Source organism: Ammospiza nelsoni, chromosome 5 (genome assembly GCF_027579445.1).
Source record: "Ammospiza nelsoni isolate bAmmNel1 chromosome 5, bAmmNel1.pri, whole genome shotgun sequence".
In the NCBI taxonomy this organism is placed as follows: Eukaryota; Metazoa; Chordata; class Aves; order Passeriformes; family Passerellidae; genus Ammospiza; species Ammospiza nelsoni.
In genome coordinates, this window is record NC_080637.1 from 20907199 (window position 1) to 20923577 (window position 16379).

The 16379-nt window shown below is 38.3% G+C and overlaps 1 protein-coding gene across 1 annotated transcript in view; it reads left to right on the forward strand.

Annotated features, from left to right (window-relative positions):
- Positions 1–16379, forward strand: part of GRM8 (glutamate metabotropic receptor 8) — a 319010-nt gene that overhangs the window by 266078 nt on the left and 36553 nt on the right. The window contains exon 9 of the mRNA XM_059472506.1: positions 9898–10833. Within this exon, the coding sequence (XP_059328489.1) occupies positions 9898–10833 (936 nt within the window). The remainder of the gene's footprint in view (positions 1–9897; positions 10834–16379) is intronic.

A 16379-nucleotide genomic window follows, 5' to 3' on the forward strand; every position in this document is an offset into this window, starting at 1 on the left:
GACACTTCCGACACTTCCGACACTTCCGACACTTCCTTCCTTCCTTCCTTCCTTCCTTCCTTCCTTCCTTGCTTCCTTCCTTCCGACACTTCCTTCCTTCCGACACTTCCGACACTTCCTTCCTTCCTTCCTTCCTTCCTTCCTTCCTTCCTTCCTTCCTTCCTTCCTTCCTTCCTTCCTTCCTTCCTTCCGACACTTCCTTCCAACACTTCCTTCCAACACTTCCTTCCTTCCTTCCGACACTTCCTTCCGACACTTCCTTCCTTCCTTCCTTCCTTCCGACACTTCCTTCCGACACTTCCTTCCTTCCTTCCGACACTTCCTTCCTTCCTTCCTTCCTTCCTTCCTTCCTTCCTTCCTTCCTTCCTTCCGACACTTCCTTCCGACACTTCCTTCCGACACTTCCTTCCGACACTTCCTTCCTTCCTTCCGACACTTCCTTCCGACACTTCCTTCCAACACTTCCTTCCTTCCTTCCTTCCTTCTGACACTTCCTTCCTTCCGACACTTCCTTCCTTCCTTCCGACACTTCCTTCCGACACTTCCTTCCTTCCTTCCTTCCTTCCTTCCTTCCTTCCTTCCTTCCTTCCTTCCTTCCTTCCGACACTTCCGACACTTCCGACACTTCCTTCCGACACTTCCTTCCTTCCTTCCTTCCTTCCTTCCTTCCTTCCTTCCTTCCTTCCTTCCTTCCTTCCTTCCTTCCTTCCTTCCTTCCTTCCTTCCTTCCGACACTTCCTTCCGACACTTCCTTCCTTCCTTCCGACACTTCCTTCCGACACTTCCTTCCGACACTTCCTTCCTTCCTTCCTTCCTTCCTTCCTTCCTTCCTTCCGACACTTCCTTCCGACACTTCCTTCCGACACTTCCTTCCGACACTTCCTTCCTTCCTTCCGACACTTCCTTCCGACACTTCCTTCCTTCCTTCCTTCCTTCCTTCCTTCCGACACTTCCTTCCGACACTTCCTTCCGACACTTCCTTCCGACACTTCCTTCCTTCCTTCCTTCCGACACTTCCTTCCTTCCTTCCTTCCGACCCTTCCTTCCTTCCTTCCTTCCTTCCTTCCTTCCTTCCTTCCTTCCTTCCGACCCTTCCTTCCGACCCTTCCTTCCTTCCTTCCTTCCGACCCTTCCGTCACTTCCTTCCGACACTTCCTTCCTTCCTTCTGACACTTCCTTCCGACACTTCCTTCCTTCCTTCCTTCCTTCCTTCCTTCCTTCCTTCCTTCCTTCCTTCCTTCCTTCCTTCCGACACTTCCTTCCGAGACTTCCTTCCGACACTTCCTTCCGACACTTCCTTCCGACACTTCCTTCCGACACTTCCTTCCTTCCTTCCGACACTTCCTTCCGACACTTCCTTCCGACACTTCTTTCTTTCCGACACTTCCTTCCTTCCTTCCTTCCGACACTTCCTTCTGACACTTCCTTCTTTCCGACACTTCCTTCCTTCCTTCCTTCCTTCCTTCCTTCCTTCCTTCCTTCCTTCCTTCCTTCCTTCCTTCCTTCCTTCCTTCCTTCCTTCCGACACTTCCTTCCTTCCTTCCGACACTTCCTTCCTTCCTTCCTTCCTTCCTTCCTTCCTTCCTTCCGACACTTCCTTCCGACACTTCCTTCCGACACTTCCTTCCGACACTTCCTTCCGACACTTCCTTCCTTCCTTCCTTCCGACACTTCCTTCCTTCCTTCCTTCCTTCCTTCCTTCCTTCCTTCCTTCCGACACTTCCGACACTTCCGACACTTCCGACACTTCCGACACTTCCTTCCTTCCTTCCTTCCTTCCTTCCTTCCTTCCTTCCTTCCTTCCTTCCTTCCTTCCTTCCTTCCTTCCTTCCTTCCTTCCTTCCGACACTTCCTTCCGACACTTCCTTCCTTCCTTCCGACACTTCCTTCCGACACTTCCTTCCGACACTTCCTTCCTTCCTTCCTTCCTTCCTTCCTTCCTTCCTTCCTTCCTTCCGACACTTCCTTCCGACACTTCCTTCCGACACTTCCTTCCGACACTTCCTTCCTTCCTTCCGACACTTCCTTCCGACACTTCCTTCCTTCCTTCCTTCCTTCCTTCCTTCCTTCCTTCCTTCCTTCCTTCCTTCCTTCCTTCCGACACTTCCTTCCGACACTTCCTTCCGACACTTCCTTCCGACACTTCCTTCCTTCCTTCCGACACTTCCTTCCTTCCTTCCTTCCTTCCTTCCTTCCTTCCTTCCTTCCTTCCTTCCTTCCTTCCTTCCTTCCTTCCTTCCTTCCGCCACTTCCTTCCTTCCTTCCTTCCTTCCTTCCTTCCTTCCTTCCTTCCTTCCTTCCTTCCGACCCTTCCTTCCGACCCTTCCTTCCGACCCTTCCTTCCTTCCTTCCTTCCGACCCTTCCGTCACTTCCTTCCGACACTTCCTTCCTTCCTTCTGACACTTCCTTCCGACACTTCCTTCCTTCCTTCTGACACTTCCTTCCGACACTTCCTTCCTTCCTTCCTTCCTTCCTTCCTTCCTTCCTTCCGACACTTCCTTCCGACACTTCCTTCCGACACTTCCTTCCTTCCTTCCGACACTTCCTTCCGACACTTCCTTCCGACACTTCTTTCTTTCCGACACTTCCTTCCTTCCTTCCTTCCGACACTTCCTTCTGACACTTCCTTCTTTCCGACACTTCCTTCCTTCCTTCCTTCCGACACTTCCTTCCTTCCGACACTTCCTTCCTTCCTTCCTTCCTTCCTTCCTTCCTTCCTTCCTTCCTTCCTTCCTTCCTTCCGACACTTCCTTCCTTCCGACACTTCCTTCCTTCCGACACTTCCTTCCTTCCTTCCGACACTTCCTTCCGACACTTCCTTCCGACACTTTCTTCCTTCCGACACTTCCTTCCGCCACTTCCTTCCGCCACTTCCTTCCTTCCAATGGTGCACTGCTGGGTACGTGGCAATTCCCTATTCCTGCACAAGGTTTGTAGAGATGCTGAACAGTACAGAGAATTTTAATGATATTTCCAGGAGAGAGAAAGTCTTCAGGGCAGAGTGACAGTGGAGAAATGTTGGTGATTATGTGACAGAAAACAAACCAGTTCAAGTTTGTTACAATTTTTGCTCATGTCAGATTGTCAGGCGGACATCAGTAGCACACTAAAAGGAAACAGAAATTATGATCTTTCTCCATGTCAATGCATTGGAATCTTGCTGTGCTCTAACAAAACTACATTTTTTAGACATTGTAACAAAATATAGAAAAGAATTCACAGCTTAGAATTAGAATTCCTTCCTCTCTTCCTTCCTCTCTTCCTCTCTTGTATCACATTTGCATAAAAATAATTATACATGTAAATATTAAAACAAAAATTATATTAAATTTTATTATTTTCCTTCAAGAACGCTGTGAGAGAGGTAACCGGTTTCCCTAGGGAGAAATTTGGGCAGGTGAATTTACAGTTAGCAGAAGTCAGCTTCCATCTGGATTATTTCAACAACCTGTACTTCTGATCCTAAAGAAAAAGAGAAAAAATTATTTGCCTTGTAGTATTTCAGCCTGATCCTTTCATACTCATCAAGCTTCTCAGACTCCTCAAACTGATATTAGACTGCATTAGTTTTCAACCAGTACATGGTAAAACCAAATATATAATTCCATGTTCTTTGCAGAACCCTTGGAATATCTATGCCTAAAATTAATGAAAATGACATCTCAGTTGTTAGAAAAAACATCTCTATAGGGTGAAAGATATAAATAATTTACAGCATTTATGGCAAATTTGGAAATTATAGCGATCTTATACTGGCATGGCAATCTGGAGTAGTTCTCAGTTTTGTTTCTTTTGTTTTATTTTAATATAAATAGTATTTTTTGTCATTGATTATTTCCTTTCTGTACATGCCTGCTTAAATCGTTGTTTGTATACCCAGCTTTTCTCTAATGGGATAAGTCCATCTGGCAGACAGAATGCAATTATCATTATATTTAGACTCAAAATGAATTTGTTTAGTTGAACCAGTTCAGTTTAATTTTAGGTTTTAATGGTTGGGATGACTTGATTGGACAAGGTACATTAAAGACTTTAACTTTTACTGTGAGAATAGATATATAAGACAAATTAAAAATCAAAACACTGGATGAAATTCCCTTAATTCTCTCTCTTGCAATACTTCTATGATGGGCCTTTTTGGTCAGAAGGTAAATACTCTCAGGAATTTGAGATAGAAATTAGAAAAATCTTAGTGATATTGGAGGTGTTATTTCAGTTCTTTGTTATAGCTGAGAATCTCAGTATCTATTAAAATCCCATGAATTTATATATAAGACTCCTGATCCTTCTGAAGGTCTTGGCTAACGGACTACAGTCTGTCTGCTCCCACAACTCTTATAATTACCATTTGCATTATTCTATCCAGAACTCACATAATTCCATTTGTTACAACAAGACAATTAAACATTCATTTTTCATTTTTTAAATGAATATCTGGCTCTAAGATTTGAAAGAAAAATGAAAACTCCTGCAAGTGATAATATAGCGTAATCAGAAACATTTAAATATTACCCAAACCATTACTCTGAAAAACCCTTTGAAGGTTGTCCAGGTGTCTTTATATTGTTCATGGGTTGCTGAATTAAGTAACTGATAAGTTTCTCCATGATAATTAAGAACAGGAGACAGTATATTTTGTACATATATATTGGACTCATAATTCAGAAATTATATTTGACCTATTAGCATTTTTGATCAGTCCTCTCCAGTTGCTGTGGGCATTGCTAAATGACATTGCTATATGAGTTGCCTGGTAATTGGAAGAATGTAGGTTCCAGAAATGTGAATATGCTATTTGTACTGCATCATGTCAATCTTGTATTCTTTTAGCCAAGTTCTCACATCATTAATTTTTTATCTCTATTATTAGATATTAGAGGGAATTGTGTTTGCAATGTTCATGAAGGACAGAGGTGTTTATTTGATATGAAATGGCATTTTGTCTGTATTTTAATGGTTTAGTGAACTGTGAATCTTAATGCTGCACATTAAAGCAAATTGCAGCCCCATCAGGCAGATATCTCATGTAGAGACGATTTTTATGTCTGTTGAAATAGCAATGAAGCCATTCTCTTTTTGTATCATGATCCATTTCATAGCAAATGAATACACGTCTTGCAGATATGCTGTCAAAGTAGTTCTGATGTTTTCACACTGGCAAGTATTGGAATAGTAGGAAATGGAACCACATCTTGGGGAAGTATGAGGTATTCCATGATAGCACATTGACCAGGTATTTTCCAAATTCAGAGAAGCTACTCAAATGAAATTGAGATAATGTTTAAACCATTACTAATACTAGGTACAGGGCTGGGCTATCCCAGTCCAGCTGAGCTAGATGATATCCCATAGATTTAGCAATGAACTTTGCCTTGTAGTGAACTGGATCCAGAAGATGTCACATGAAAATGAGGTGACAAAATAAATCTTCCAGAAACCATGTTTACCCAAGGCTACTTAACAATCTGAGACCTGCTCAGCCTTGGTAAGGTCTGAGCAGTATAAAGAATGCTGCAGACCCAAACATTTTAATCAGTAAGAGCTGAAGAGTTGCAGAATTTAATCCTTTTTCAATGTCAAAAAGCACCTTCTTTTCTGTGCTTCTTTTGTCTGACTTTGGCCTCTTTGACAGTTTCTTTCCCCCATGACAATCTTTAGAAATGTGTGCCTAAAGTTAAGATCCCCTGAAGTTAGTTTTATAACATTTGAACTTCTGGATCACTTTAGGGCAAGTTTTCCAAAGTATTTTTGTTGTGAAAACTGCAGACGGAAGCATAGTAGGATTTTCAAAAGCAGTTAAACAGACAAGGCACTTAACTCTCATTTAAATTAATTAGCTATATTGAGCAAGTTCCCCTTGGCACTTTTGAAAGTTCCACTGCTAAGTGTTTATGTCTACATAAAAAATTATGATTTTCAGAACAGGATGAGCATCCAGCAACTCCCTTTAAAGCTTGACTATTACAGGTTTTCAGTAGCTCTGAAAATTATAATTGTCCCTTGTTTTATGTTCCTAAATGATCCTCCCTTGTTTTGTAGTTTCTTAACAGTTCCTGCTGTCATTTATTGTGTAAAGTTATTCTCAGAGAAGAAGTGGGATCAATAGTACTAGCTCATAAAGAGAGAAAATTAATTACATGGGTGAATCTTCTGCACAAGTTAAAGAAACTGGGATCTTTGATACATACAATCAGTGAAAAGATATTTAAGACTATTGTAATTATGTTTTGTACTTAATTTATTTATTACTTTTATATTATGCAAAATAATAGCTCAAAAATATGTTACAGGCAAAGACTGCTGCAGGTTGTGGATAGCTGGGAGTGAACCGGATGATCAGAATTAACATGACTTTCCAGTTATTAAGATCTGCATGTACAGAAACCCTTAACAGACCTGTTCAAGTGTAATAAAAGCATAGAGCTCACTCTGAGGTATAGTTTCCCCTGCTCTATCTCCTAGAGTATTGTCCAAGCAGCAGTCTGAGGATACATACACATCAGCATTTTGGTTTCAGTCAAGAGTCAGCTAGTGAAAGGAATCTAATTATTCCCACTTAGCCACTCGCTCATTGTAGAGGGGGTCTTGGGCTAAGTGAACAGGGCTGCTTTTGGCTGAAATGAAAAAAAAATATGCTTTCCAGAAGGACAGTTAATCTTCATTAATGAATCCCACTGAACTATGTCAAAAATAGGTCAATATAACCTTCTTCTGCAGACTCTAATTTCAAATACAGACCAATGTTATCATAAGTTCCTCAGAATTAACAGTTTTGCTCTGCTGATTGGTTCTTACTGTGGCAAATTCTTTGTTAATGGAGCTATAAACTGAGTTGGCAGATGGTTGTGTTCATGGGAGAATTCCATCTTTCCACAAATTTCCAGAGTTTTCATCCCCCAATGCCAGAATTTTCTTAGATATACAAGTACTTTGAAGCAATTTTCAATTTCAAACACTGGCCAATGTTTATTGGACTATATCTCCTCTTTCTTCTTAAATAGCAGTACAACAGTACTACTCTTTGTAGTAGTACAAAACTAATAAGCAAAAACTCATAACATTTTTTTAAAGCTTTTTGATAAATCTAGGTCACCCTACATGTAGTTTTTTGCCTAGAAAATTAATCCAGACAATCAAGATTTTAAAACATAGGATTTAAACCTTGTAAAATCCACCTACCCCAGCCATTCATTCTGGTTATTTTCTACATTGATTTAGAACTTTTTATGCTTTAAGATTTATTTTTGTTTGACTTTTTCTATGGCTAACCAGTCAATAGTGTTTATATTAATAGGTAATTTATTAGGGAAAATAATTCTTTATCCAGTGAGTTTTTCAACATTCATAACTTTATATAAATTTATATGCTGGAAATGATATCTTTTTTAGTTTGTATCAGATGTATCAGAGTGAAAAACATATATGAATTGTTGTCAGCTATCTTCAGAACTAGGATTTATTATCAGTTGTTACCAATGTGAGGTGTAATCTGAGACATTTTAATGTTTTGTAAACCATGAAGAGATTTTAGGCGTGTTTTTAGTCAATTAAAATACTTTTAGGGCAAAAGTATGTGAAATTTTAAGTAGCTGTAAAATTAAAGGATTTTTTTTTAATTTTTAAATTTTTTTTTTAGTAAAGTAGAAGCTCTAAAAGACAAAAGGGAATTCTCTGTACTTATCTAAGCCATCGATTCACAATACAGTAAATGTGACCTTAGGATGCTTAATGCCAAAAAACCCCCACTGTAGACTCATGGTATTAAATACTGATCTGGTATAAACTCACCTTTCTAATTCAAATGTGTTTGAAAATGGGACAGCTAAGCTTTATCCTGTCAGGCTTTCTGCTGGATGAGATATTGCCTGTCCATGCCATTCTGTCTCTGCTGGATAAGGTGGTGTTTGCTCTCCTGGTGATTCTGCATTGTGTGCTATAATCTAGCCAATATGTAGAACTGTGGTTTTCTGAGTCATCCCAAATTTATCCACAATTGTGGATTAATGACCATGGTTTACTGTTGCCCCCCATTATTGTAGTGTGTGACTAAATCACAAGATTTGTATTTATTCTCCTAGCAACAATGTGAAGGCAAATTGCCTTCACTATCATGCTGATTTCATCATAGCATGTTTTTTCTCACACCCAGTAGATGAAACAATAAGAGGTTATGTGGACTTTTAGGATTTCAGTGATTAAAACCAGGAGATTGTAAAAGAGGTGAATTTTTTCTTAGTGTACCAAGTACTCTGCTGGAGCTGTATTAAAGCTGTTTCATACAATTTCTTTATTCTTGTGCTTTTTAGGAAGCTAATTGCTTGAATGATTTTCTTTTCCACAGTCACCAGATGATGTATTTTGCAGAGTCATCACAATCCTTGATATAAAATCTGGTTGACTTCTGGGGATTCAGGATCCCCTCCCACTGAAATCCTCGAGTGACTCTGAGGGTTCACAGAGCTGGTTTTATGAGTGATTCTTGTCTCCCTGTTACTCTGTGGTCCCTTGGAGTGGAGAACATCAAAGTCCTGCACCGAAGGGGCACAGAGGAGAGCAGGAGTCTGGCTGCTTGTTGCTGCTTTATTCACCCTGTGCAGTGCTGGAACTGGTGCTCTGGCTCACTGGGGGAAGCATATAAAACCAGCAATGCAACCCTGTGATTCCCACTCAAGTCTGTTGAAAAGTTGCTGAAAAAATAAACTTTAAAGGCCAAAATTACCCCTTTTTATAAGCTGTCCTCATTCTGTCCTCCTCCAGAGGGAACTGAAAACATTCCTGACGCCTGAAGTTTTGTTACTGCTGTTTCGCTTATGAATACAGCCTCCAAATGAAACAAAAGTGCTAAGTACTTAATAGGCAAGAACAAGGGAAGTGCTTTGTCCTTGAGTGCTCAGCGGCTCACAAAGGAATGAAAGGTGGGGCTGGAGCATCAAGGAGCGGTTCTGCTGCCCGCCACGGGCTCTGCTCTGCCCTCAGCTCTGGCTCACTCCCAGTGACATCTGCAGAGCAGGGCTTCAGTGAGGGTGGGCTAGGGACAGCTGGCACCAAGCTGAGTGATAACGTTAAGTAGGAAATTCTTCAAATCCAGGAGTTCACTATTCAGATTTCATTTGCAGGGCGTGCAGGAAGAATAAATACGTGAATGAAAAAAGTATATTTTGCTAATGTGCTGCTGCAGGGAAAGCTGGGATTTCTAAAACAAGATTGCATTGTTATGTGCTACAAAAGGATCCCTGGACTTATTATATCAGGAGAACTAAGGCAGTAGTCATGACATCTTTTTCCATTGTTATTCAGAAAGCAGTATATGCTTATTTTAATCTTCTAGAAATGCAAACAAAATACTTTTGAGTATTTCAAGGCATCAAAGGTGGAAAAGTATAAAATATCCACTTTTGTGGAAGGGATGGCATCACAAACCATGGAACTCTGTTGTGCCAGAGCTGATGCATGGAGATTTTAATTTATTTTTTTACTGTACCAGAAATTGCTCTGAAGCTCACTCTGAAAATAGAGTAAATTTTGTAATTAAATGTTTGAGAACTACTGATATTTATATTTGCATGTGATTAACTTTTTACAGCACTGTATGTGAGGCTTTTTGCTTTTAAACTAGCCTGGAGTCAATAAATATCTTTACAGATGTCAATTTGGTCAGCAGTAAAGAGGTAAATAGAAACTAATGATACTCATCAAGCCTGTGGCATAAATGATTTATTGGACACAATCATTTACCACTTTTTTAAAGTCAGTGCAAAGGAAAGAAACAGGTTTCTTATTATGGTAAACTGTATTTGTGCTGTCAGCAAGTAGTGATTTATGACAAACCCGTGGCCAGGATTAGGATATTATAAATGAAGGAAAACAGAAGTCTCATTAATTTTTTATACCCACAGGTAGAAGACATGCAGTGGGCTAACCGAGAACACACTCATCCAGCATCTGTCTGCAGCCTGCCCTGCAAAGCTGGGGAGAGAAAGAAGACGGTGAAGGGAGTGCCCTGCTGCTGGCACTGCGAGCGCTGTGAGGGCTACCACTACCAGGTGGATGAATTCAACTGTGAACTCTGTCCCATCAACAAGAGGCCAAATGCCAACCGCACGGATTGCCAGCTTATCCCTATCATCAAGCTGGAGTGGCACTCTCCTTGGGCCATCGTGCCTGTCTTCATCGCTATTCTCGGGATAATCGCCACCACCTTTGTGATTGTGACATTTGTCCGCTACAACGACACGCCCATCGTCAGGGCCTCTGGGCGGGAGCTCAGCTATGTGCTCCTGACTGGGATTTTTCTCTGTTACTCCATTACTTTTTTAATGATTGCAGCTCCTGACACAGTGGTCTGCTCATTTCGAAGGATCTTTCTAGGACTCGGCATGTGTTTCAGCTATGCTGCGTTGCTCACCAAAACAAACAGGATTCACAGAATATTTGAACAAGGTAAAAAATCTGTCACAGCTCCCAAATTTATTAGTCCAGCTTCTCAGCTGGTGATCACTTTCAGCCTCATATCCTTCCAGCTTATTGGAGTCTTCATCTGGTTTGCTATCGATCCACCACATACCATTGTAGACTATGGAGAGCAGAGGACACTTGAACCAGAAAATGCCAGAGGAGTTCTCAAATGTGACATTTCAGATCTTTCTCTCATTTGTTCCCTTGGATATAGTATTCTCTTGATGGTCACATGTACTGTTTATGCTATTAAAACAAGAGGGGTTCCAGAGACCTTCAATGAAGCAAAACCTATTGGATTTACTATGTACACAACCTGCATAATTTGGTTAGCTTTTATTCCAATCTTTTTTGGTACGGCCCAATCAGCAGAGAAGGTAAGTGATGATGTGTTTACCTATCAAAACACTGCTCTTTTTCTATTTTCATTTCTCAATAATTACAGCACTAAAACATTTTCATTGTTACAAATGAGTAATTGTGAATGGCAAACAAACCATCAGAATTAACAGACAATAAAGTATATGTTTCAAAAGGTAGATTTCTTATATATTAACACAAGAAACTGATTGTGATTGTTGTGTGACTGGCATAAAAATGTTCACAATTTCTCAATATAACCTTTAATGACTGTTTTGTCTAACGTTTGTTATTGCCCTTCAGTGATGCTGTGGCCTGTTACATGAAGCACTATCAATCTTTGTTATCATCTACGGATCTGATAGAACTGGTTGCATTCCACAAGTCTAAGATCAACTTACATTTGTCAAAAATAATGAAGAAAAATGCCGGGGCAGAATGAAAAGAATTACTTTTGTCTCTGGTTGACACACAAAACTTTAAAAATTTAAAAGAACCAAAAATAGAACAGCAGGAAATGAATGGTGAATGAAGTGTGTGTAAATTCATATAGGGCATAATTCACTAATTATTATATCAATGCAAAAAGAAAACACTTTCCTGATAATTTAATAAGAAATTAAATGGTTGATGCAAACCACATCAGACATATGACTCTCCTCTGTTTTAATGGAAAGGCAGAGGTATATGTCAACTGTGTGAGTATTTATTGAGATGACAGTGGTGAAAATGACAAGTTAGGCAGGGAAAAGGAATAATACTAGCATCAATCTTCAAAACTGCAAATATTTGATATACGGAAATTCTTAAGAAATTAAAGTTAACAGTCTTTCACATAAATTCTTGTCTTTCCTTCTAGCAGGTTTTGTATAACGTTTTCAAATATTAATTTTAATGTAATTGGAAAGGTCAGCATGTGTTCACTTATAATTGTGGAAAGGTTTGACATGTATCTAGTTTAGAGGGCGCCCTTGTCTGTGGAATTAAAGAACAGTTCTGTATATCTTGATGGAACACTTTTTAATTCAAGCAGAAGAATTGTATGGGGCAGAGAGTGTGGCAAAAAAAAAAAATTTCCTCCCTAGAAATTGAAGCAGGCTTACTGAATTGGATCAGGCTTATTTTCATGGCTTTTTGGATTAAGTTGGGGAAGTTGATGCCTTAGGTTTTGGCTTTTAGATTTTTCAGATTCTCTACTGCTTTAGTGTGTGCTTCTGTGCTTCATATTAAGAGACGGTAAAATCTCTTCACAGAGTAGCTAGACAGAACAATTCCTTTTTTAGCTGTGGACCAAGGTCAACTGATCCAAATTTCAGGCCAAGAGCATAAACAACACGGACTGAAGAAAGAAAAACAAGAAGGATGGGACTTCATAACCTAAAGCTATAATTGGGCAATTAACTCCAATATGCAAATGGACTAGAATTTATAAAAGTGAGAGACCTCGTGACCAGTGGTCCATTTTGTGACCATTTTGGGTTTCAAGTTGGGTGTAGCCCTGTCTTATCTCTTGTATTGCCCAAGGTGTATCTTTGAAGCCTTTTAATAAATACCTACTTTATTCTTTAGTTCTGTTTAGCGTTCTAGGTCAGCCTTGGCAAGGCATCAAAGTGAGTGCCAAGGTAATGGCTTATGACAGATAGAGTAAGTTAAAAAATCCCATTTGACATAGGAAAACATGTTTAGGTAAATTGGGTTATTTTGTATTTGTAGGCTTAAATCACAAAAATGTTTTGTTGCATAAATGTGTGGTATTTTTAACAACTTAGTGTGGTCAGGTTTATGGCAAGAACTTGAACCAAAATAACTGAGTCTTGAAATAGGAAATATTTCTCTGCTGGTAACCATGCAGTGACTTTGATTTAGACCATCAGTTCACCTTGGCTTATAGTAAAGGATGATTTGGTTTCAACCTTAAAAGACAAGATTAATTAACATCTCTTTTGCATTTCCTTTTTGAAGCCCAAGACTGAACACACAAATGATGCTAAATCACACAACTTCTAACATTAAATTTCACTTGTTACCTGCCATTTTTTCTTTCTAAATGATTTTGTTTTCTTTCCTCTTTATGGAGAGAAAAAGTGCCAATGCAGTATCTCTGTAATTCAAATAATTCTTTCCAAAGTACTTCTTTTTGCTTCAAATAGAACATGCTTCCACACAGAGTTTTACAGACATCTTCATAACAGTTAACATATTTCATACAATTTAAATACTTTTCTGAATGGGATAAAAATGTGTAAATCTTACTGCACATATATGCATAGTCTGAATAAACTTACAGTTTCTCAATTGATGCATAACATCATATTAGCATTTTAAAAACAAGCTAATGTATTTGAGAATATTTTATTTGAAATTTGTTATTGTGATTTTTTTGGAGGATGAAACAAATGAAAAACTTACATGGACTTTTTTTTTGGTGCTTACTTACATTGCAGTTATTTTAGAATCCTGAAATTGTGGGGTTTTTTTGTTTTTTTTTATTTTATGGCTTGAGCTTACTGAGAGAGAAAAGAGCAATAAAAAGCTGGGGATTCTAGTGTTATTTTAAAGCAATGTTTCCTTTATGAAATGTTGACAGTAATAAATTTATCATGACATTCATTACTTGCCAGGGGTACTTCCAGTTGCTAACTTTAGATACACTTCTATTTGAATAACGAGTGCTTAAAACTTTTCTAAAATGTTTTGAAGTTTTCCTAGACATTAGCAGTGCTTGCAATAATACCAGAAGTTACTAAGCAGTTCTTAAAAAACGAGGTTGTACACTTAAGTATGCAACTAACACTAATTAAATAACAAACCTACTGAGAAGCTTTTATTTCACTGTCAATATCACTATTAAACAAAAAAATGTACCATCAATGCTGAAAATAGATGTCTAGATCCAAATCTCAAAGCTCACCGTAGAAAATGTACCCTTACATTTAGTGGCCTTGGGGATCAATTCAAAAGCACAGGTTTCCTAAGAAATTCTGTAAATAGTCTAGAGGAGTGTAAACATGTAGAGTCAGCACAAGTCCATAAACTGAGTGTTGGCATCAATCAAACTTCAAATATGCATGATGAAGGTAATTTAAATGAGCATAAGTACTTATCTGCAGACAGACTAGGAATCTTGATGTTAGTGCTAGCTGTGAAGCACAGGATGGGAAACTGCTCTCTTTCACTCATGAAGAATCTTGGGTCTCTAGCTGCTGACTGCAGCTGAGTTAAATGTCTGAATTTGCATGCAGTGACATACACATAAGAAAAAACACAGTAAAAGTTAACGTAACTCAGTAAGATGCCATGGGAATATGTTGGTTTCTAGTCTTGACATTTGTAATATTTTTAACAGCCCTTTATAACAAGTGCTGTTTTTTTAAAACTTGTATTATCTCAGTTTACATGTAAGTTTGAAACTAATATAAAATTGAGGAAACTACTGTATATTATTGAAGTAATTGTACAGAGATATATATATATACAGAGATAACTAAAAAAATGTTAAAGTACCAAATCCAAAATAACCTGGCATAATTCAAGCTTGGTGGCTTGTATTGATCTCCGCATTTACCCATTAGTCTTTATTTTCAAGCAATAATATAAATAGCAGAATATAAATGCCCTATGGTACTAAACACGCTATTTTGAGGTTGTAATTCTTATAGATATCCTGCAGAGAAAATATGAACATTTACTTTAGCTTCTGTGTGATTTTTTTTGTCTAGGTCATGATTTTGTCCACTCATGTTCATGCCTGTTTTGACAGCTTATTCTTCATGAAAAGAACCTACTACAAAAAATTTAAATTTTTCCAGTTTGTCATTAAACTGAATGACAAATGGCCTCCTAAGACATAAACCACAAATTTTCTAACACATTAATGTCAGTGAAGTGTTTTAGAAGCAAAGAAGTGAAATTCTGTGAGAAAGCATTCTGTGAATATAGCTTTTCTCTATGTCATGCACATGTATATAGTCAAACACTGGAAGTACTGGAATCATCTTGGATAGAGATGTCTGAAATGTCATAATGACCAAAATGCCACTGAAAACTGTGTTGAATAGCTGAGTGATTAAAACAGGTGTTTGAATTCCTGTGTTAAATTAATTTAAAATGGCAGATTGCACTAAAACCTTCTGAAGATAGATGGCTGTCTGAAGCACAACTCTATTTAATAAACAGCACTTTGTAAATTCCCTTCCTTTTAGGAATTTTGACAGGTGGATAAATCATGTTTATCCACAGATTATTATCACACATCATTATTATCAGAAATAATTTATTATATTAATCTGGAAATACTTTACTTGGATGAGAAGATGAATACTTGTTCCCCATACTGTGAATGAAGAGATGTTTCACTTTCTGCTAAGGAAAGGCCATAAAAACACTGAATAATTTCTTCCATCTCCTCCAAATGGAAGCAATTACAAGGTGTGATCTAACAAGGCAGATAAATTTTAATGTGTTTTCAATTATTCTGACAACTCTGACCTCTCTTTTCATAACTGCAATATAGAGAAATTGCAATTTTATAACAGAAATTTTCTCATAAGTTATTATCTTACTATTCCAGCTCTTTTCATGCTGTATTTATTGTTCAGTGGATCTTATGCTTACATCCATCTTTGTTAGTAACACTTAAAGAAGTTAGAAACAATACCAAAAGTATTCCACTATTAATTTGACTTGTAAATTACTGCTGTAATTGTCAAGACAAAGAAATTCAGTTCTCAGTGGGAGGAAGAGCTAGTTCCATCAGAGTAGTAATACATGTTCATTAGTTTAAAGAAAACAACTACTAATGCTAGTTCAGGTAGAGACTTCTTTCCTCCCCCATATTTCTAAAAAAAGTATGGAAATAATCTTGTGTGTGTGTTTACATTATGAATTCTTGACTAAATATATTCCTGTGACTGCAAGAAAACAGCATCTCAATGATTCCTCAGACTGTATTAATGAAGGGCACAGCACTGAGCTTGTTCTTCACCTCAAAGCATTCTCTTCTAATCCTGATTGTATGTGGAGATCTAGCTCTGCAGGTAGTCTGTGCAATGCACATCATAGGAAAAGGTCCAGAAAAGCAACTTACAAATTTAGCATTTCTTTCATTTCATGAATAATTTTTGGCTTGATTAAACTGGAATCTCTGCTGCCAACACTGTGCATAGCATGAGGATTAATCTGAGGGATATTTGAAACTGTTTCTTATTTTCCTTATTACAGGAGCAGAAGTTAGAAGAGTGTGAAGTGATACATTCCACATTCAGCAGTGTATCATGGTTCAAAACTCCATTTCTGTGCTCCTAATGGTTTTTTATTCCTATTTTTTGCAAGATTATAAAAAAACTATCAATACCTGAATTTTTGCATGTCTTAAGTACAAGATTCATGAGGAGCAATTCAGAAAACTGGACTTGTTTACCTTGTTTCTACAGCTTTCTGTAGCAAGGAGGGTATTGTTTTTCTCCTAGGTAGCAAGCGATAGAACAAGAGAAAATTGTGTCAGGTTGTGGCTGGGCAGGTTTAGGTTGGATGTTAGGAAAACTTTCTCCACTGAAAGTGTGGT